Source organism: Erinaceus europaeus, chromosome 18 (genome assembly GCF_950295315.1).
Source record: "Erinaceus europaeus chromosome 18, mEriEur2.1, whole genome shotgun sequence".
In the NCBI taxonomy this organism is placed as follows: Eukaryota; Metazoa; Chordata; class Mammalia; order Eulipotyphla; family Erinaceidae; genus Erinaceus; species Erinaceus europaeus.
The window spans coordinates 3,786,818-3,801,694 of record NC_080179.1 but is presented as its reverse complement, the minus strand read 5'-3'; the positions used below and the strand labels follow the sequence as shown (position 1 = coordinate 3,801,694).

The window sequence follows — 14,877 nt, the reverse complement described above, 5'->3', positions numbered from 1 at the left end:
TAATTTTTTTAAAAAATGCTTATTTATATTTATTTTTCCCTTTTGTTGCCCTTGTTTTTTATTATTGTTATAGTTATTATTGTTGTAGTTGATGTCATCGTTGTTAGATAGGACAGGGAGAAATAGAGAGAGGAGGGGAAGAGGGGGGGAGAGAAAGACAGACACCTGCAGACCTGCTTCACCGCCTGTGAAGTGACTCCCCTGCAGGTGGGGAGCCGGGGGCTCGAACCGGGATCCTTATGTAGGTCCTTTTGCGCTTTGCGCCACGTGTGCTTATCCCACTGCGCTACAGCCTGACTCCCTAAGACCCTTATTCTAATCTGCTCAGTTCCTGCCTTTGGGTTCTAGTTCATTAAACAACGTGTCCTGCTTTATATCTTATTGTCTTCCAGCCACCAGGTTACAGGTGCTATCATGATTCCATGCTGACCTACCTGAATCTGAATTTTTCCTGCTAATAGAAGACATATCCCTGGAATTGACACCAACATCTATGAATCCCATTTGGGACACCTTGACATAGCTATAGAGAGGTTTTATATTTTGCCAGAAGACCCCTGTGAATCGTTTAGTGACTTATCATTACCTCCAGCTTGATTCTAGTGTGATGATGTCTGCTAGAGCTCAGGACAATGGTTTATATGCTATTTCCTTGACGACGTCCTGCTGGACTTTAAGATCCTTGGCCTAGTGTGGAATATTCGTATTAAACCTTACAGCGCCGAAATCATACATAACACCTGAGGCCCCAAACCAGAAATAAAACAAACAGATACGAAGTCTTGAGTTAGTATTATATTAACTTTGGTTTCTTCAAGAGTCTTATCAGGCATGTTTATCTGAAGCTTTGATTTTTAGCATTTCAATCACAACACTCCCAATGGGAGGGGTCATACCAGAGAGAGAAGAGCTTCAGACTTCAACCACTTCCTGGAAACCATTAGGTACAAGACTGAAGAAATACGGTGTGATTGTTGCAAAGATCAGTCTTTATCTTTTTGTTTGCTTCCTTTCTCATGAGGGTCAAGAGTTTATCTTGTCACTCAGCAGAGTACGGAGACTTCATCTATAATTGGAAGATGAAAATGACTTTGAGAAAAACTATTGGATTGTAAGTAAGTCACAGTTTCTAGGTAAGCTTTCTCCTGCCTATAAATACTCTTTAAGCTTTCTACCTACTAACTCTCAAGTATTCACCAGTGTAATTGGAGTTAATCCATCTAAATAATGGACTCTTTTAGAGCAGTTTCTAAAGGCTAATTGTCTCACCATAAATATATTGAAGAAATAGGTGTAAGATGAAGCAGAAGTTCCTTTTTTAAAAAAATATTTTATTTCAATGAGAGAGAGAGATACACAGAGAGAAAGACCAGAGCACTGCACAGCTCTGGCTTATGGTGGTGCTGGGGATTGAACCTGGGACCTCAGAGCCTCAGGCATGACAGTCTTTTGCAGAACCATTATGCCGTCTCCCCAGCCCTGCAGAAGTTCTTTTGTAACTAAATGATTTAAGGACAATGGGTATAGGGTCAGAATAGTATGAGACTTCCATCTCTGGAAACCTACAGGAGACACACTAAACATTCCTGAACTTATAACAAGATTTAAATATATTTGGTTTCAGGGGCCGGGTGGTAGTGCAGCAGGTTAAGCGCACATGGCACAAAGTATAAGGACTGGCGCAAGTGTCCCCTCCCACTCCCCACCTGCAGGGGAGTCGCTTCACAGGCGGTGAAGCAGGTCTGCAGGTGTCTTTCTCTCTCCCTCTGTCTTCCTCTCCTCTCTCGATTTCTCTTTGTCCAAAAAAAATGGTAAAATGGCCTCCAGGAGTAGTGGATTCATAGTGCAAGCACCGAGCCCCAGTGATAACCCTGGAGGCAATATAACAATAATAATAATAATAATGATAATACACACACACACACACATATATATATATATGTAGTCTCAGTTTCTCCAAGTTTCTACTATTTTGATCTAAGTTAATTTGCCTGTTAATTGGAGTCTGAACCCTTAGGTGACCCTGAGGAATAAATAAGAAGTCAGAATGCATCCTAAATCACATCATCACATTTAAGATCCTGACTCACTTCTCGGTAGAGTAATACTAAGCCGCGGTTGTCTGTTATTCATATAATACAGGGACTTCAGGGACTAATAATGCCAACAACACTCACGGAAAATGGCAACTGGTGGTGCGTGAACTGCTAAAATAAACATTAAATTAGGATAAATTAAATTAGGACTCATATGTGTTGTCTGCGCAGGTGGGGAGAGTGGTGCTGGCTGAGGGGTGTAGGGATCTGATGCCCTTTGACGACTTCTGCTGGCAAGAACTTAAGGAGCTCATGGACCGGCCTTTGGTGACCAGAATCTGCACCCACAGCGGCAGCGCCCTGGACCACGCTGCTCCTGCTTCTGTTTCGCTCGTGAATGTGGCTGACTTTTCCTCCCCTTTAACTCCTGCACCCCACCTTCGCTTCCCTAGAAATGTCCTTGGCCGGCGATGACAAAGAAGGGAGACGTACGGCTGTTTCAATCGTTGTAGGACTCAGGTTTTCTCTCAGCACGGCATAGACACTCGGAGACATGGGGAGAAGGTCTGACGGAGAGTTTGGCTCAGCTGAATCACTTCGGCTTCAAGAGAAGACACAACAAACACTGACATCTACATATAGATATATATAGATGTAGACATTTAAAGAGCGTGCAGTGCAGTAGCTCACTGTCTCGGGAATCACTTCTAGACTTTTATCTATTTATGAGGGTAAGATGCCTAGCTCATCACTGGGTATCACAGCACTTTACCTACTGTGAAATGCGTGACAGATAAGAATGACTTCACAACTCCCTTTTATGACAGCCCCAATCTATAATTGGACCTTAGACTAGCTTCATGCATTAAAAGAACCCAGTATATAACTGGATCATAGATGAGGTTCATGCATTGAAAGAACCCGGTTTATAATTGGACCATAGACTAGTTCCGTGCATTAGAAGAACCCGGTTTATAATTGGACCACAGACTAGTTCCGTGCATTAGAAGAACCCGGTTTATAACTGGACCATAGACTAGCTTCATGCACTGAAGGAATGGAACATTAAACATTGCGCTACTTTATTCTCTGTTGTATGTACACTGCTCTACCCTTAAATTTCCTGCAGGAAAACTGTAAAAACAATAAAACAATAAAAAACTTTTAAAACAGTAGTTGCAGGTAACTCACATTGTTGAGATGGGGATAAAAACAGAAGGAACATAACCTTTGTCTCCCTTTTCTGTTGGTCTTGAAACTGGAAAAGAGAGGTACAATGTTGGGAATAATGTTGTTAATGTCACTGATATCATTAGAAAGGAAGTCTAGGTAAATATTGCTAAAAAGACGAGAGAGAATACATTTAGAGACTCATAAAAATTTTCAGCTGAATAGATGGAAAGATGTTTTTAGATGAGCATAAAAGGTACAAGGAAACAGGCCTGATCTGACTGCACACGCCACTCTCTCTAGAATGCATAAGAAACAGTAGCGATCCCAACTTGAAGGGCGCTTAGTAGATAAAACATTGGACTCTTAAGCATGAGGACAACTTCTACCTCTGGCATTGTGTGTGCAGAAAAATTCTCCCCTCCCTCCTCCTCCTCTCTCAAAGATAGTCAGATAGAGCTTTAAAAATTGTGAATCAACTGTATTACCTATTTTCTATGCTAAATTTAAGTTTGATTATACTCATTTCTATGTTAGGGGATTTGCAGTAACTAAGTTCTTCTCATTAAAGTTGACACCAGTCACTATTTATGATTGTACAAACTTCTGAGCACAGACACTAGTGATATTAAAACTATCACTGTACTGTGCTAATAACATTATACAAATCTCACTTGGGGAACATTCCCCAGACTTCTCTGGTATACTGTGCTCAACTTCTGCTTGGTCAAATTGTTATTTGCATCAACTATAAAATTTCAACTCTCATTTGTTGCATTAGCATTTGTTATTCATTTGGCTGTATAGAGAGACAGTTAGAAACCTCAGTTTTTGTTGTTGCTTTTTTTTTTTTTTGCTTCATTTGTTTCAGAGGGGATGAAGTAAGAGTAACTAGTCACCACCTGTGAGTAACAGCTGTAAGAGATTCTATGATCCTCGACTTATCTGGATCAATTGTACTTTCTTTAAAGAAATAGTGAACTTGGAGCCAAGTGGTGGCCCACTCGGTAGAGTGCACACATTACTTTGCACGGGTACCCAGATTCAGTCCTCCAATCTCCTTTGATTTATTGTTTATTTTTAAATTTTTAAAAATTACCTTTATTTATTTATTAGATAGAGACAACCAGACATTGAGAGGAAAGGAGGTGGTAGAGAGGGAGAGAGATGGAGAGACACTTGCAGCCCTGCTTCACCACTCACAAAGCTTTTGCCCTGTGGGTGGAGACTGGGGCCTCAAATGTGGGTCTTTGTGCACCGTAACATGTGCGCTCTACCAGGTGCATTACCACCTGCCCCTCAAGCCTCCAATCTCTACCTGCAGCAGGCTTCAAGAGTGGTGAAGCAATGGTACGCTGCAGGTATCTCTCTTTATTTCCCCCTCTTCCTTCCTTCCTTCCTTCCTCCCTTCCTTCCTTCCTTCCTATATCTATCCAAAAAAGAAAGAAAGAAGAAAGAGAGAAAGAAAAAGAAAAGAAGGGGAGAAAAAGTTGACAGGATATTCTTTCTGCTCCTTTTTCTCCTTCTTTTTCTCTTTAGGTAGAGAGGAAAAGAGAGACATTCTCTGCACTGCTTCACAGCTTGTGAGGCTTCCTCTCTGCTGGTGGGGTCCAGGGACTTGAACCCCGGTCCTTGTGTATAGTAATGTGTACCCTTAATCAGGTGTGCCACAGTCCTGCCCTGGAGGCCTTTTGCAAACAAACAATAACTACCCCCCAAAGCAAAACAGTCTAGGTGAACTTTTGGCAGCTTGCTAGTCCACACATCCTGTTTCTTCTGTCTCCCGTTGCAGAAGTGACGTCAACCCCATTCCAATTGATGAAGCAGAAAGCGTTAAGTCCTACAGTGACTATTAAAGGGCCTTGGCGGCCCTGGGAAAGTTGGTGGCAATGCTGAGGACTAACGACTTCCAGAGCCGTCCCTTTTCAGGAACTGCTGACAGACTGTTCACTCACAGGTCTTTGACTGCTACGTGCCCTCTAGATCTAGAGCCTTTACAGGAAGCAAGAAAGAGAAGCTTTTCCCAGCTCTCAAGGAAATACGGTACACAGAAGGAGCCTGACCTTCGCATGGCTGGGAGCTGTAGTGTTTGCCGAAGGCTTTGTCTTTGGGAATGTCAGGATATAGGCACTTCAGAGGGTTCTCAGGGATGTTTTCAGACATAATAACCTTGTAGTCACGAAGGATGTCAGCGAATGGCAGGGCAGACAACCGACCTTTATTGTAGGGCTCTACAGAGTGAAATTTCACTTCTCCTAAAGAAAAAAACCAAAAAAACAGAGTGGGGTGCGGGGAAATAGGTCCTCGTAGGTGTCCTCTGCCACCATTCTTCATGCCCCCGGTGACAGAACAGCGCCATCTGCTAGAGAAGCCCACGCAGAGTGAGCTGTGCTTGGCTCCCTGCTCTGGGATCATTCATCGGCCAACACATGCTGAACACCTGAGACGCACAGCACTCTTCTGAGAACAGAAAGACCCACAGCCACACGCAGCCACGCCGGCTTCACACTCACCAACAGCCGTGAGCACGTACCGCTGTCAGAATGGTCCACCCAAGTGAACGTTATTCCTCCCAGGTGGCTTTCACTGAATCTGAGCAGGAAGGTTCCGGGCATTTTATCCTTTAGCAAGAGCCGCTCCTTCTCTTTGCTAACAAAGCCCATGACACACCTAGAAAGAGAGCCAGATACCATTTAACCTATGCAAGGCTGTCTGCTGACATGTCTGCGTCTATTTCATTCACAAAGGGTGGACCGATCTTTGAGTGATTAAGTCAATGCTGCCTGATACCCTCTTACTCAGATTAAAGGAACTGTCAGTCTTTTATGAAGAATGACGTGGCCAGGGAGGTGGCTCAGTAGATGGAGCACTGGACTCTCAAGCATGAGGTGTTGAGTTTGATCCCTGTACATGCAGCACATGTACCAGAGTGATGTCTGGTTCCCTCTCTCTCTCTCCCTGTATTTCTAGTTAGTAAGTAAATAAGGTATTGAAAAAAAAAAAAAAAAAGAATGAGGGTAACTGCAACCAGTTCAATCCCATGACATTAACTATGCTTAGAAGGAAGAAAAAAGGGGAAAACGTATAGAAATGACAACCCTGTGAACTCACATGGAAAATATGCCTTGTGACTCACCCGTCAATCCAGAGGGGAAGAATGTGTTTTTTAATTAGATCTAATATTGCTTCAAGCCACGTCCAAAAGGTAAATGATTTGCCAGGTAAGTGTTCCTATTGGAAAAAAAATAATCTTACTAAATGATCATCTTCATAGAAATACTGACATAGTAACTCCATTTTCCTATTTCAATCTATTTTTAAAAAAGAGATAACATTTTGACTTTAATTGTTTCACTATCTTTAATTGCTGAAGCCACCAGTAATGTCATTTTAAAAATTATTTTTATTGTTTACTTATTATTGGATAGAGACAGAGAAAAATTGAGAGGGGAGAGGGAGATAGAGAGGACAAGAGACAGAGAGACACCTGCAGCCCTGCTTCACCACGCGTGAGGACCAGGGGTTTGAATCTGGTCTTTACACACTGAAATGTGTGCGCTTAACCAGGTGCACCACCAGCTCACCCCAAGCTATTTATTTGCCTAACATAATTGAATCTAGGAGATGTTTAACATCTCAGATTATTACTATACAGAATCTTATAAAGGAGAACTATTGAGTGGTCTGGGAGGTGGAGCAGTGGATGAGGCATTGGACTCTCAAGCATGAGGTCCTGAGTTCAATCCCTGGCAGCACATGTACTGTACCAGAGTGATGTCTGGTTCTTTCTCTCTCCTTCTATCTTCATGAATAAATAAATAAAATCTTAAAAAAAAAAGAACTTGAAAAAAGATTATCTAGGGCTAGAGAGACAGCATAGTGGTTCTGCAAAAGACTTTTATGCCCAAGGTTCCAAGGCCCCAGGCTCAATTCTCAGCATCACCATAAGCCAGAGAGCTAAGAATTACTTTGATTTGAAAAAAAAAAAATCTAAATGATGTTTCCCCATTTCCTCTTTATACCTTGCAGAACTTGGCCCAGGTGAGATGACCATCGCTGTAGCTCGCTTGAGCTAAAATGAAAGAAAAGAATCATACAGTTATTAAACAGTCAGACTCTTTAATTTGGTGTGTAATCTAGAAATCAAAATCAAAAAATTTGCCAAGCACCTGCTCTGTGTTTACAAGGTACTTAATGCTAGGAACAGCCAAGATAGCTTATTTTCTGGTATGGCTTATTTTCTTTTCAGTGAAAGAGTCAAAAACAGATCTAGGAAGGAGTAATTTCTAGCACCAGCTTCCCATGAATGGGAAGGCGATAAATAGTCAGGAAAGTGGAAGAAGGCCAATCCAGTAGCAGGAATAGTGTAGGCCAAGGCCTGGGGGGACTGACGCTGTATTTATGTGTGGACAGTAAGAGAAGCCAATTTGGGTGAGTGAACATAAAGTTTATAGACGGAGCCAGATGACCACGGTGGCTGCCTATTACGAGACAGAGAGTCAGTAGGTAACAAGGAACCACTGACTGTTTTCATTGAGGGTCATGAAAGGATGCAAGAGCTTTTTTTTTTTTTCTTCCTCCAGGGTTATTGCTGGGACTTGGTGCCTGCACCACGAATCCACTGCTCCTGGAGGCTGTTTTTTCCCCTTTTATTGCCCTTATTTTTTTTTATCGTTGTGGTTATTATTGTTGTTATTGATGTCACTGTTGTTGGAGAGGACGAGAGAGAAATGGAGAGAGGAGGGGAAGACAGAGAGAGAGAGAGAGAGAGAAAGACAGACACCTGCAGACCTGCTTCACCGCCTGTGAAGCGACTCCCCTGCAGGTGGGAAGCTGGGGGCTCGAACCGGGATCCTTATGCTGGTCCTTGTACTTCACGCCATGTGTGCTTAACCCGCTGCGCTACCACCTGACTCCCATGCAAGAGCTTTTATCTAAACATCTAAGGGAAGGTTTCTCATAAGATCAACATGACGAAGATCTGAGAGGATATAGCCATTGTCAGTCCTATATATTTAAAAGTCTGGCTGCCGATTAGCATATAGCTATTGAAGGACCAATGTTACATGGGTGTTAAAAAGCTGTCTATGTCAAGTGACTTTGGTGATATTCTGATTTACTGAACGCCTGCTAATGAGGTCACAGGTGGACATGGTGGTCCACTGTCACTACTAAGTTAAACCTGATCACGTTACACATAGTTCTACTACCACTTATATGTACCTTGGCTCTATTTGGACTAGAAATGAATAAGAAATCTATTTCAACTTTTTTTTTTCTGCACAAGATATGCTCACCTCAGACTTGTCAAAATACAGATTATCATTAAGTTTTTTCGAAAAAAAAAAAAAACGATTTATAGTCACTATCAGGAGTTTCAGTGACTCGGTTTTGCATCTTTAGAAATATTAAAGCAGAGACTATCCTGGTATGCAGAATCAAGTCTTATCTGGGAGTCATGAAATCCTTACTAAATTTCCAGTTGAGCTAACGACCACTGTGATATTAATTAGGACTCATTAAGACCCATGCAACCGTGGCACGTTACTTGCCCTTTGGAACTGAGTATCTTCACTTATTAAAAGGCCAGAACAGTGCCTTCCTGAGTATGAGACACAGCTTACTGGGTAGGGCGCACACCTTGGAGTCCGAGTCGCCCAGGTTCAAATCACAACACCAGGTGGGGGGTGCGATGGCATAGGGGGAGCGGGGTGGCGTCAGACGGTCTGATTTGCTGCTTTCCTATCTGAACGGAAATGATTTGCCAGGTAAGGTGCCTCCGAAGTGGTGAACTCACACACGTACAAAACGCTGGCTTCTCTCTCTCTCTCTCTCTCTCTCTCTCTCAAAGAACTCTTATGAGAAATAAAGATGATACAGTATATAGGTCCATGCCTGACCATACACGAGGCTCTCGATAAATCATGGCAACCACTGCTAGTGGTATTGTTACCAGTGCCCCTTCACACCCTTGAGAGCTAAGACAGAGACAGGTGGTTCATACCTACCCACTCTTACCTGTCAGCTTGTCTGCCAGCATGTTGAGCTGGTCTGAATTAAGGCCACGACCCACATACGATGAGAACTGCCAGCTCAGCACTTCTAGCAGCTGACTCAGAGTGGCGGAGGGAGGAGTGTTGAAAAAAACCAAGTTCTGAAACAGAGTAATAATAATAATAACGGGGATCAGACTTAGGAATCAAAGGAGAAACTGTGAAATCCTGTCGATGGACACTTAATACCTAGAATTCTCTTTTTTTAAAATTTATTTATTTATTGTTGGATAGAGACAGAGAGAAATTGAGAAGGGAGAGGGAGATAGAGAGGGAGAGAGACCCCTGCAGCCCTGCTTCATCACTCGTGAAGCTTTCCCCCTGCAGGTGAGGACCAGGGGCTTGAACACTGTAACGTGTGCTCAACCACCTGGAGCCCATAGAATTCCTTTTTGAACCCCTGTAGGCCTGTCTAAATGGACGGTACTTATACACCATCTCTGATAAATTTGGAGAGTAACAGAGTTATTTGTGGCTCGAGCCTAATATCATACAGGAGCCCACCACGTCCTCTAAGGAGTCACTGAACGCCTCTTGAACACTCCCTGGACTGTCAACTGTTTGTCCACACAGAGAATATTCAGTATTTTCCGGCAAATAACTGGACAGATGACTGAAAATGTGGAGCTCACAGAGACAGGAAAACCAGCAGAGTGGCTGCTAGGATCTGGGAGGTGAAGGGAGGGATATGTGTTTGTCTGTGAGTAGAAAATTTCAGTCATAATCGTGGGAATTTAATGACAGCTAATGATACAGTTTGTTCTATATATGCTTGGAGGTCGATGAGAGGACAGTCCTGAAATATTCTCATTATGAAAAAGGGGATGGCGATTCTGTGAGAAGAGGCCCGGCCAGCTGTCGCTTTGGTGGGGATCACTCTGAGTGCACATGGCATCCACTCAACTCACTGTGCACCTGGAGGCTAAACATGGGTAGGTGCTGCTTTCTATTTCAAGACAACTGGAAAACTCAGACTGATACTCTGTTATGAAAATTATTGGGAGTCGGGCCATAGCGCAGCGGGTTAAGTGCACGTGGCGCAAAGCTCAAGGATGGACATAAGGATCCAGGTTCGAGCCTCCGGCTCTCCACCTGCAGGGGAGTCACTTCACAGGCGGTGAAGCAGATCTGCAGGTGTCTGTCTTTCTCTCCCCCTCTCTGTCTTCCCCTCTTCTCTGCACTTCTCTCTGTCCTATCCAACAACAAATGATATCAACAACAATAATAATAACCATAACAAGGCTACAACAACAAGGGCAACAAAAGGGGGAGAAATGGCCTCCAGGAGCAGTGGATTCGTGGTACAGGCACTGAGCCCCAGCAATAACCCTGGAGGCAAAAAAAAAAGAAAAAAATATTAAATTTATTTTTATTTATTTATGAGAAACAGATTATCACTCTGGAGAAATCATATATATATATTTAAATTATATTTGAATATTGGTTTATTCCCTTTTGTTGCCCTTTCTGTATTATTGTTGTAGTTATGACTATTGCTGTTACTGATGTCATCGTTGTTGGACAGGACAGAGAGAAATGGAGAGAGGAGGGGAAGACAGACAGGGGGAGAGAAAGACAGACACCTGCAGACCTGCTTTACCACCTGTGAAGCGACTCCCCTGCAGGTGGGGAGCCGGGGGCTCAAACCGGGATCCTTACGCCGGTCCTTTGTGCCACCTGTGCCTAACCCACTGCGCTACTGCCTGACTCCCCATATATATATATATATATATTTAGCAAAATCTCTCTCATGCCATTTAGTCAACTTGTCACGGGTTTTATGAACTCTGCCGTGGCTGAAACAACACAAAGCACACGGTAGTCAAATGTCAAACTGAGGAAAGCAGCTCTAAAATATGGATCCGGAATTAGCCTGGGATGCTGGTTTTATGCGTAGTAACATACTGTTTTCTGATTTCATTCTGCATAAATGAATTTTTTTTCTTTAACCAGAGCTCTGCTCAGGTCTGGTTTACGGTGATGCAGGGGACTGAACCTGGGATTTAGGAGCCTCAGGCAGGAGATTTTTTTGCATAACCGTTACACTGTGTCATCAACTGCAAACAATCTTATTTTGTATCAGAAACCAAGTCAGCAACGGTGGACAGAAGACGTTGTCCCAGGGCTGTTGAGACCGCTCACTTGGTCCCTGTGCTGCTTTGCTGTGTGTGTGTGTGTGTGTGTGTGTGTGTGTGTGTGTGTGTGACTACAGTTTGAGTCTGGTCCTCATTGCATTAAAGAAAGCTTCAGTGCTTTGGTTTCTTTCTTTCTCTCTCTATCTCTCTCTTGATCTATCCTTCTCTCCCTCTGAAAAAGGCATCCTGGAATGGCAAAGCTCTGGTGATTATATAATGACTGGTTAAATAAATAAAGGGGGAAAAGACAATGTCCCAGATTACTGCAAAACAGAGCGTGTGAAAGCCGACACAGGTAACTCGAGATGGAGGGACAAACTGAGAAAAACTTTTGGTGAACTTGAGCTCAGCTGGTTAGCAGAGGAAGAAACCAATTCATGACATGTTCAGAAGGGAGGAGTCATGAGGATGCAGCATCCAAGACAAAGTGAAAAACAGGAAGGGGAGAAATAGAATTCCTAGGTAACTATTCATGGACCTAAAAGAACTCAAGATAAGTGGAACACTGGATAACATAAGACACACACGCACACGCACACACACACACACACACACACACGCACATGCACGCGCACGCACACACACTAGGAGCTAGGAGCTTGAGTTTTGAAACAGCAAAGAATTATGAAGGGAAATTATGTTCTAGTTTCCATTTGTTCAGCTTGAGTCTATAAACAGCTGTGCATAATTTTCAGGGGAAACATATGGTCTGCACCTCCAGATTCCTTGTCCAGAAGCAGAGATTGCAATATCTCTGTGTGAGTGTGTGTGAGTGTGTGTGAGTGTGTGTGTGTGTGTGTGTGTGTGTGTGAGTGTGTGTGTGTGTGAGTGTGTGTGAGTGTGTGTGAGTGTGTGTGAGTGTGTGTGTGAGTGTGTGTGTGAGTGTGTGTGTGTGAGTGTGTGTGTGACTGTGTGTGTGAGTGTGTGAATGAGTGTCTGTGAGTGTGTGTGTGTGTGAATGAGTGTGTGTGAGTGTGTGTGTGAGTGTGTGTGTGAATGAGTGTGTGTGAGTGTATGTGAGTGTGTGTGTGTGAGTGTGTGTATGTGAGTGTGTGTGTGTGAGTGTGTGAGTGTGTGAGTGTGTGTGTGTGTGTGTGTGAGTGTGTGTGTGTGAGTGTGTGTGTGTGAGTGTGTGTGTGTGTGAGTGTGTGTGTGTGAGTGTGTGTGAGTGTGTGAGTGTGTGTGTGAGTGTGTGTGTGTGAGTGTGTGTGTGAGTGTGTGTGTGTGAGTGTGTGTGTGTGTGAGTGTGTGAGTGTGTGAATGAGTGTCTGTGAGTGTGTGTGTGTGTGAATGAGTGTGTGTGAGTGTGTGTGTGAGTGTGTGTGTGAATGAGTGTGTGTGAGTGTATGTGAGTGTGTGTGTGTGAGTGTGTGTATGTGAGTGTGTGTGAGTGTGTGTGTGAGTGTGTGTGTGAGTGTGTGTGTGATTGTGTGTGAGTGTGTGTGTGAGTGTGTGTGTGTGAGTGTGTGTGTGAGTGTGTGTGTGAATGAGTGTGTGTGAGTGTGTGTGAGTGTGTGTGTGATTGTGTGTGTGAGTGTGTGCGTGAGTGTGTGTGAGTGTGTGTGTGAGTGTGTGTGAGTTTGTGAGTGTGAGTGTGTGTGTGTGTGAATGAGTGTGTGTGTGTGAGTGTGTGAGTGTGTGTGAGTGTGAGGGTGTGTGAGTGTGTGTGTGAGTGTGTGTGAGTGTGTGTGAGTGTGTGTGAGTGTGTGTGAGTGTGAGGGTGTGTGAGTGTGTGTGTGAGTGTGTGTGAGAGTGTGTGTGAGTGTGTGTGTGAGTGTGTGAATGAGTGTGTGTGAGTGTGTGTGTGAGAGTGAGTGTGTGAGAGTGTGTGTGAGTGTGTGAGTGTGTGTGTGAGTGTGTGAATGAGTGTGTGTGAGTGTGTGTGTGAGAGTGAGTGTGTGAGAGTGTGTGTGAGTGTGTGTGAGAGTGTGTGTGAGAGTGTGTGTGAGTGTGTGTGAGAGTGTGTGTGAGTGTGTGTGAGTGTGTGTGTGAGAGTGTGTGTGAGTGTGTGTGAGAGTGTGTGAGAGTGTGTGAGAGTGTGTGTGAGTGTGTGTGAGAGTGTGTGTGAGTGTGTGTGAGTGTGTGTGAGTGTGTGATCAGAGGCTGTACTGAAGGAGGCTAGGTGCGCCATAATTGCACTCTGGGGCTGGGGAAGAGAGAAGCTTCTCACCTGCCCTCCCACCTTCTGTCAAAGCTCTGAACAGGTGAGCCTCCTCAGAGTGATGGTTTGGGCAGTTCCTTGTGTTAAAGACCCAGTGACTGTGCTAGTGAGAAGCTTCTGGCTGCAGGTTAAGAGGAGGAAGGGACTTTGTCCAGTCGTCTCTGCTTCAGACTCTCGGAGCACCCAGTGATTGCTAGGGGCTAAACTGGAAGGATTCTTCTCTTTGGAGGAAACATTTGCTTTGAATTAGAAAGAAATCTTGCTATTTACTTGTGACCTATTTTCTCTAGATCTGGTGGTTTCCTTGACAACACACTGAGGTTTGTAGGAAAAACTAAGAGAAAAACGCTGGCTCTTCTCTTTCTCAACTCTCTCTCCCCCTCCCTCCCTATCCCTCTCTCTCTCTTTCTCTTTCTTTCTCTCTCCCCCTCCCTCCCTCTCCCTCTCTCTCTTTTCTCTCTCTCCCTCCCTCCCTCTCCCTCTCCCTCTCTCTCTCCCTCCCTCCCTCTCCCTCTCCCTCTCTCTCCCTCTCCCTCTCCCACCCTCCCTCCTTTGGCACTCCCTTCCCTGCTGTCTCTCTAAAAGAATATTTACTTTCTGTTTTCTTTGTGACTAGAAGTCAATTGTTGATCAGTGTCTTAAATCACCACCAGATGGCGGTGAAACCCAACTTGAAATGGAATGGATTAAGCTTATAATAAACGATACCTTTTGCGTTATCTTAGGCAACACTGATGAGTAATCTGGTCATCTGTTTGGAATGCTCTACCTTGGTAGGAGAGGCAGTGGGCACAGGGTGTGGTCAGAAATAGTTGAGAAGGAAAACTCGAGAGTCATACATGGAATTCTGGGGCAGAGTCTCCCTGCGATCCAGGTAGCTGAACTACAGGACGGTGAGCTACAGAAGCTGCCTAGACTCTCAGAAACAACACATCTGCCTATCCCACTAGCTAGTTAAAACTCTCAGGAGATTGGTCCAACCTCTGTGGAGAACAGTCTGGAGAACTCTCAGAAGGCTAGAAATGGACCTACCCTACGACCCTGCAATTCCTCTACTGGGGATGTATCCTAAGGAACCCAACACACCCACCCAAAAAGATCTGTGTACACATATGTTCTTGGCAGCACAATGTGTAATAGCCAAAACCTGGAGGCAACCCAGGTGTCCAACAACAGATGAGTGGCTGAGCAAGTTGTGGTCTATATACACAATGGAATACTACTCAGCTGTAAAAAATGGTGACTTTACCGTTTTCAGCCGATCTTGGATGGACCTTGAAAAATTCATGTTATGTCAAATAAGTCAGAAACAGAAGGATGAA

At 44.0% G+C, this 14,877-nt stretch overlaps 1 protein-coding gene across 3 annotated transcripts in view; it reads right to left on the bottom strand.

Moving 5' to 3' along the window:
* Positions 1-782: 782 nt before the first annotated feature.
* The window catches only part of STAT4 (signal transducer and activator of transcription 4), a 122,829-nt gene continuing 108,734 nt past the window's right edge, over positions 783-14,877 (bottom strand). For 2 of the 3 annotated variants that reach the window (XM_060177552.1, XM_007521401.2), the window contains 8 exons: positions 9,225-9,360; positions 7,229-7,278; positions 6,343-6,437; positions 5,740-5,876; positions 5,270-5,461; positions 3,228-3,294; positions 2,529-2,637; positions 783-1,066 (listed from right to left, as the gene is read on the bottom strand). In XM_060177552.1, the coding sequence (XP_060033535.1) occupies positions 1,040-1,066; positions 2,529-2,637; positions 3,228-3,294; positions 5,270-5,461; positions 5,740-5,876; positions 6,343-6,437; positions 7,229-7,278; positions 9,225-9,360 (813 nt within the window). In that variant the 3' untranslated portion in view covers positions 783-1,039. The remainder of the gene's footprint in view (positions 1,067-2,528; positions 2,638-3,227; positions 3,295-5,269; positions 5,462-5,739; positions 5,877-6,342; positions 6,438-7,228; positions 7,279-9,224; positions 9,361-14,877) is intronic. The other variant, XM_060177553.1, reaches the window with a different exon arrangement.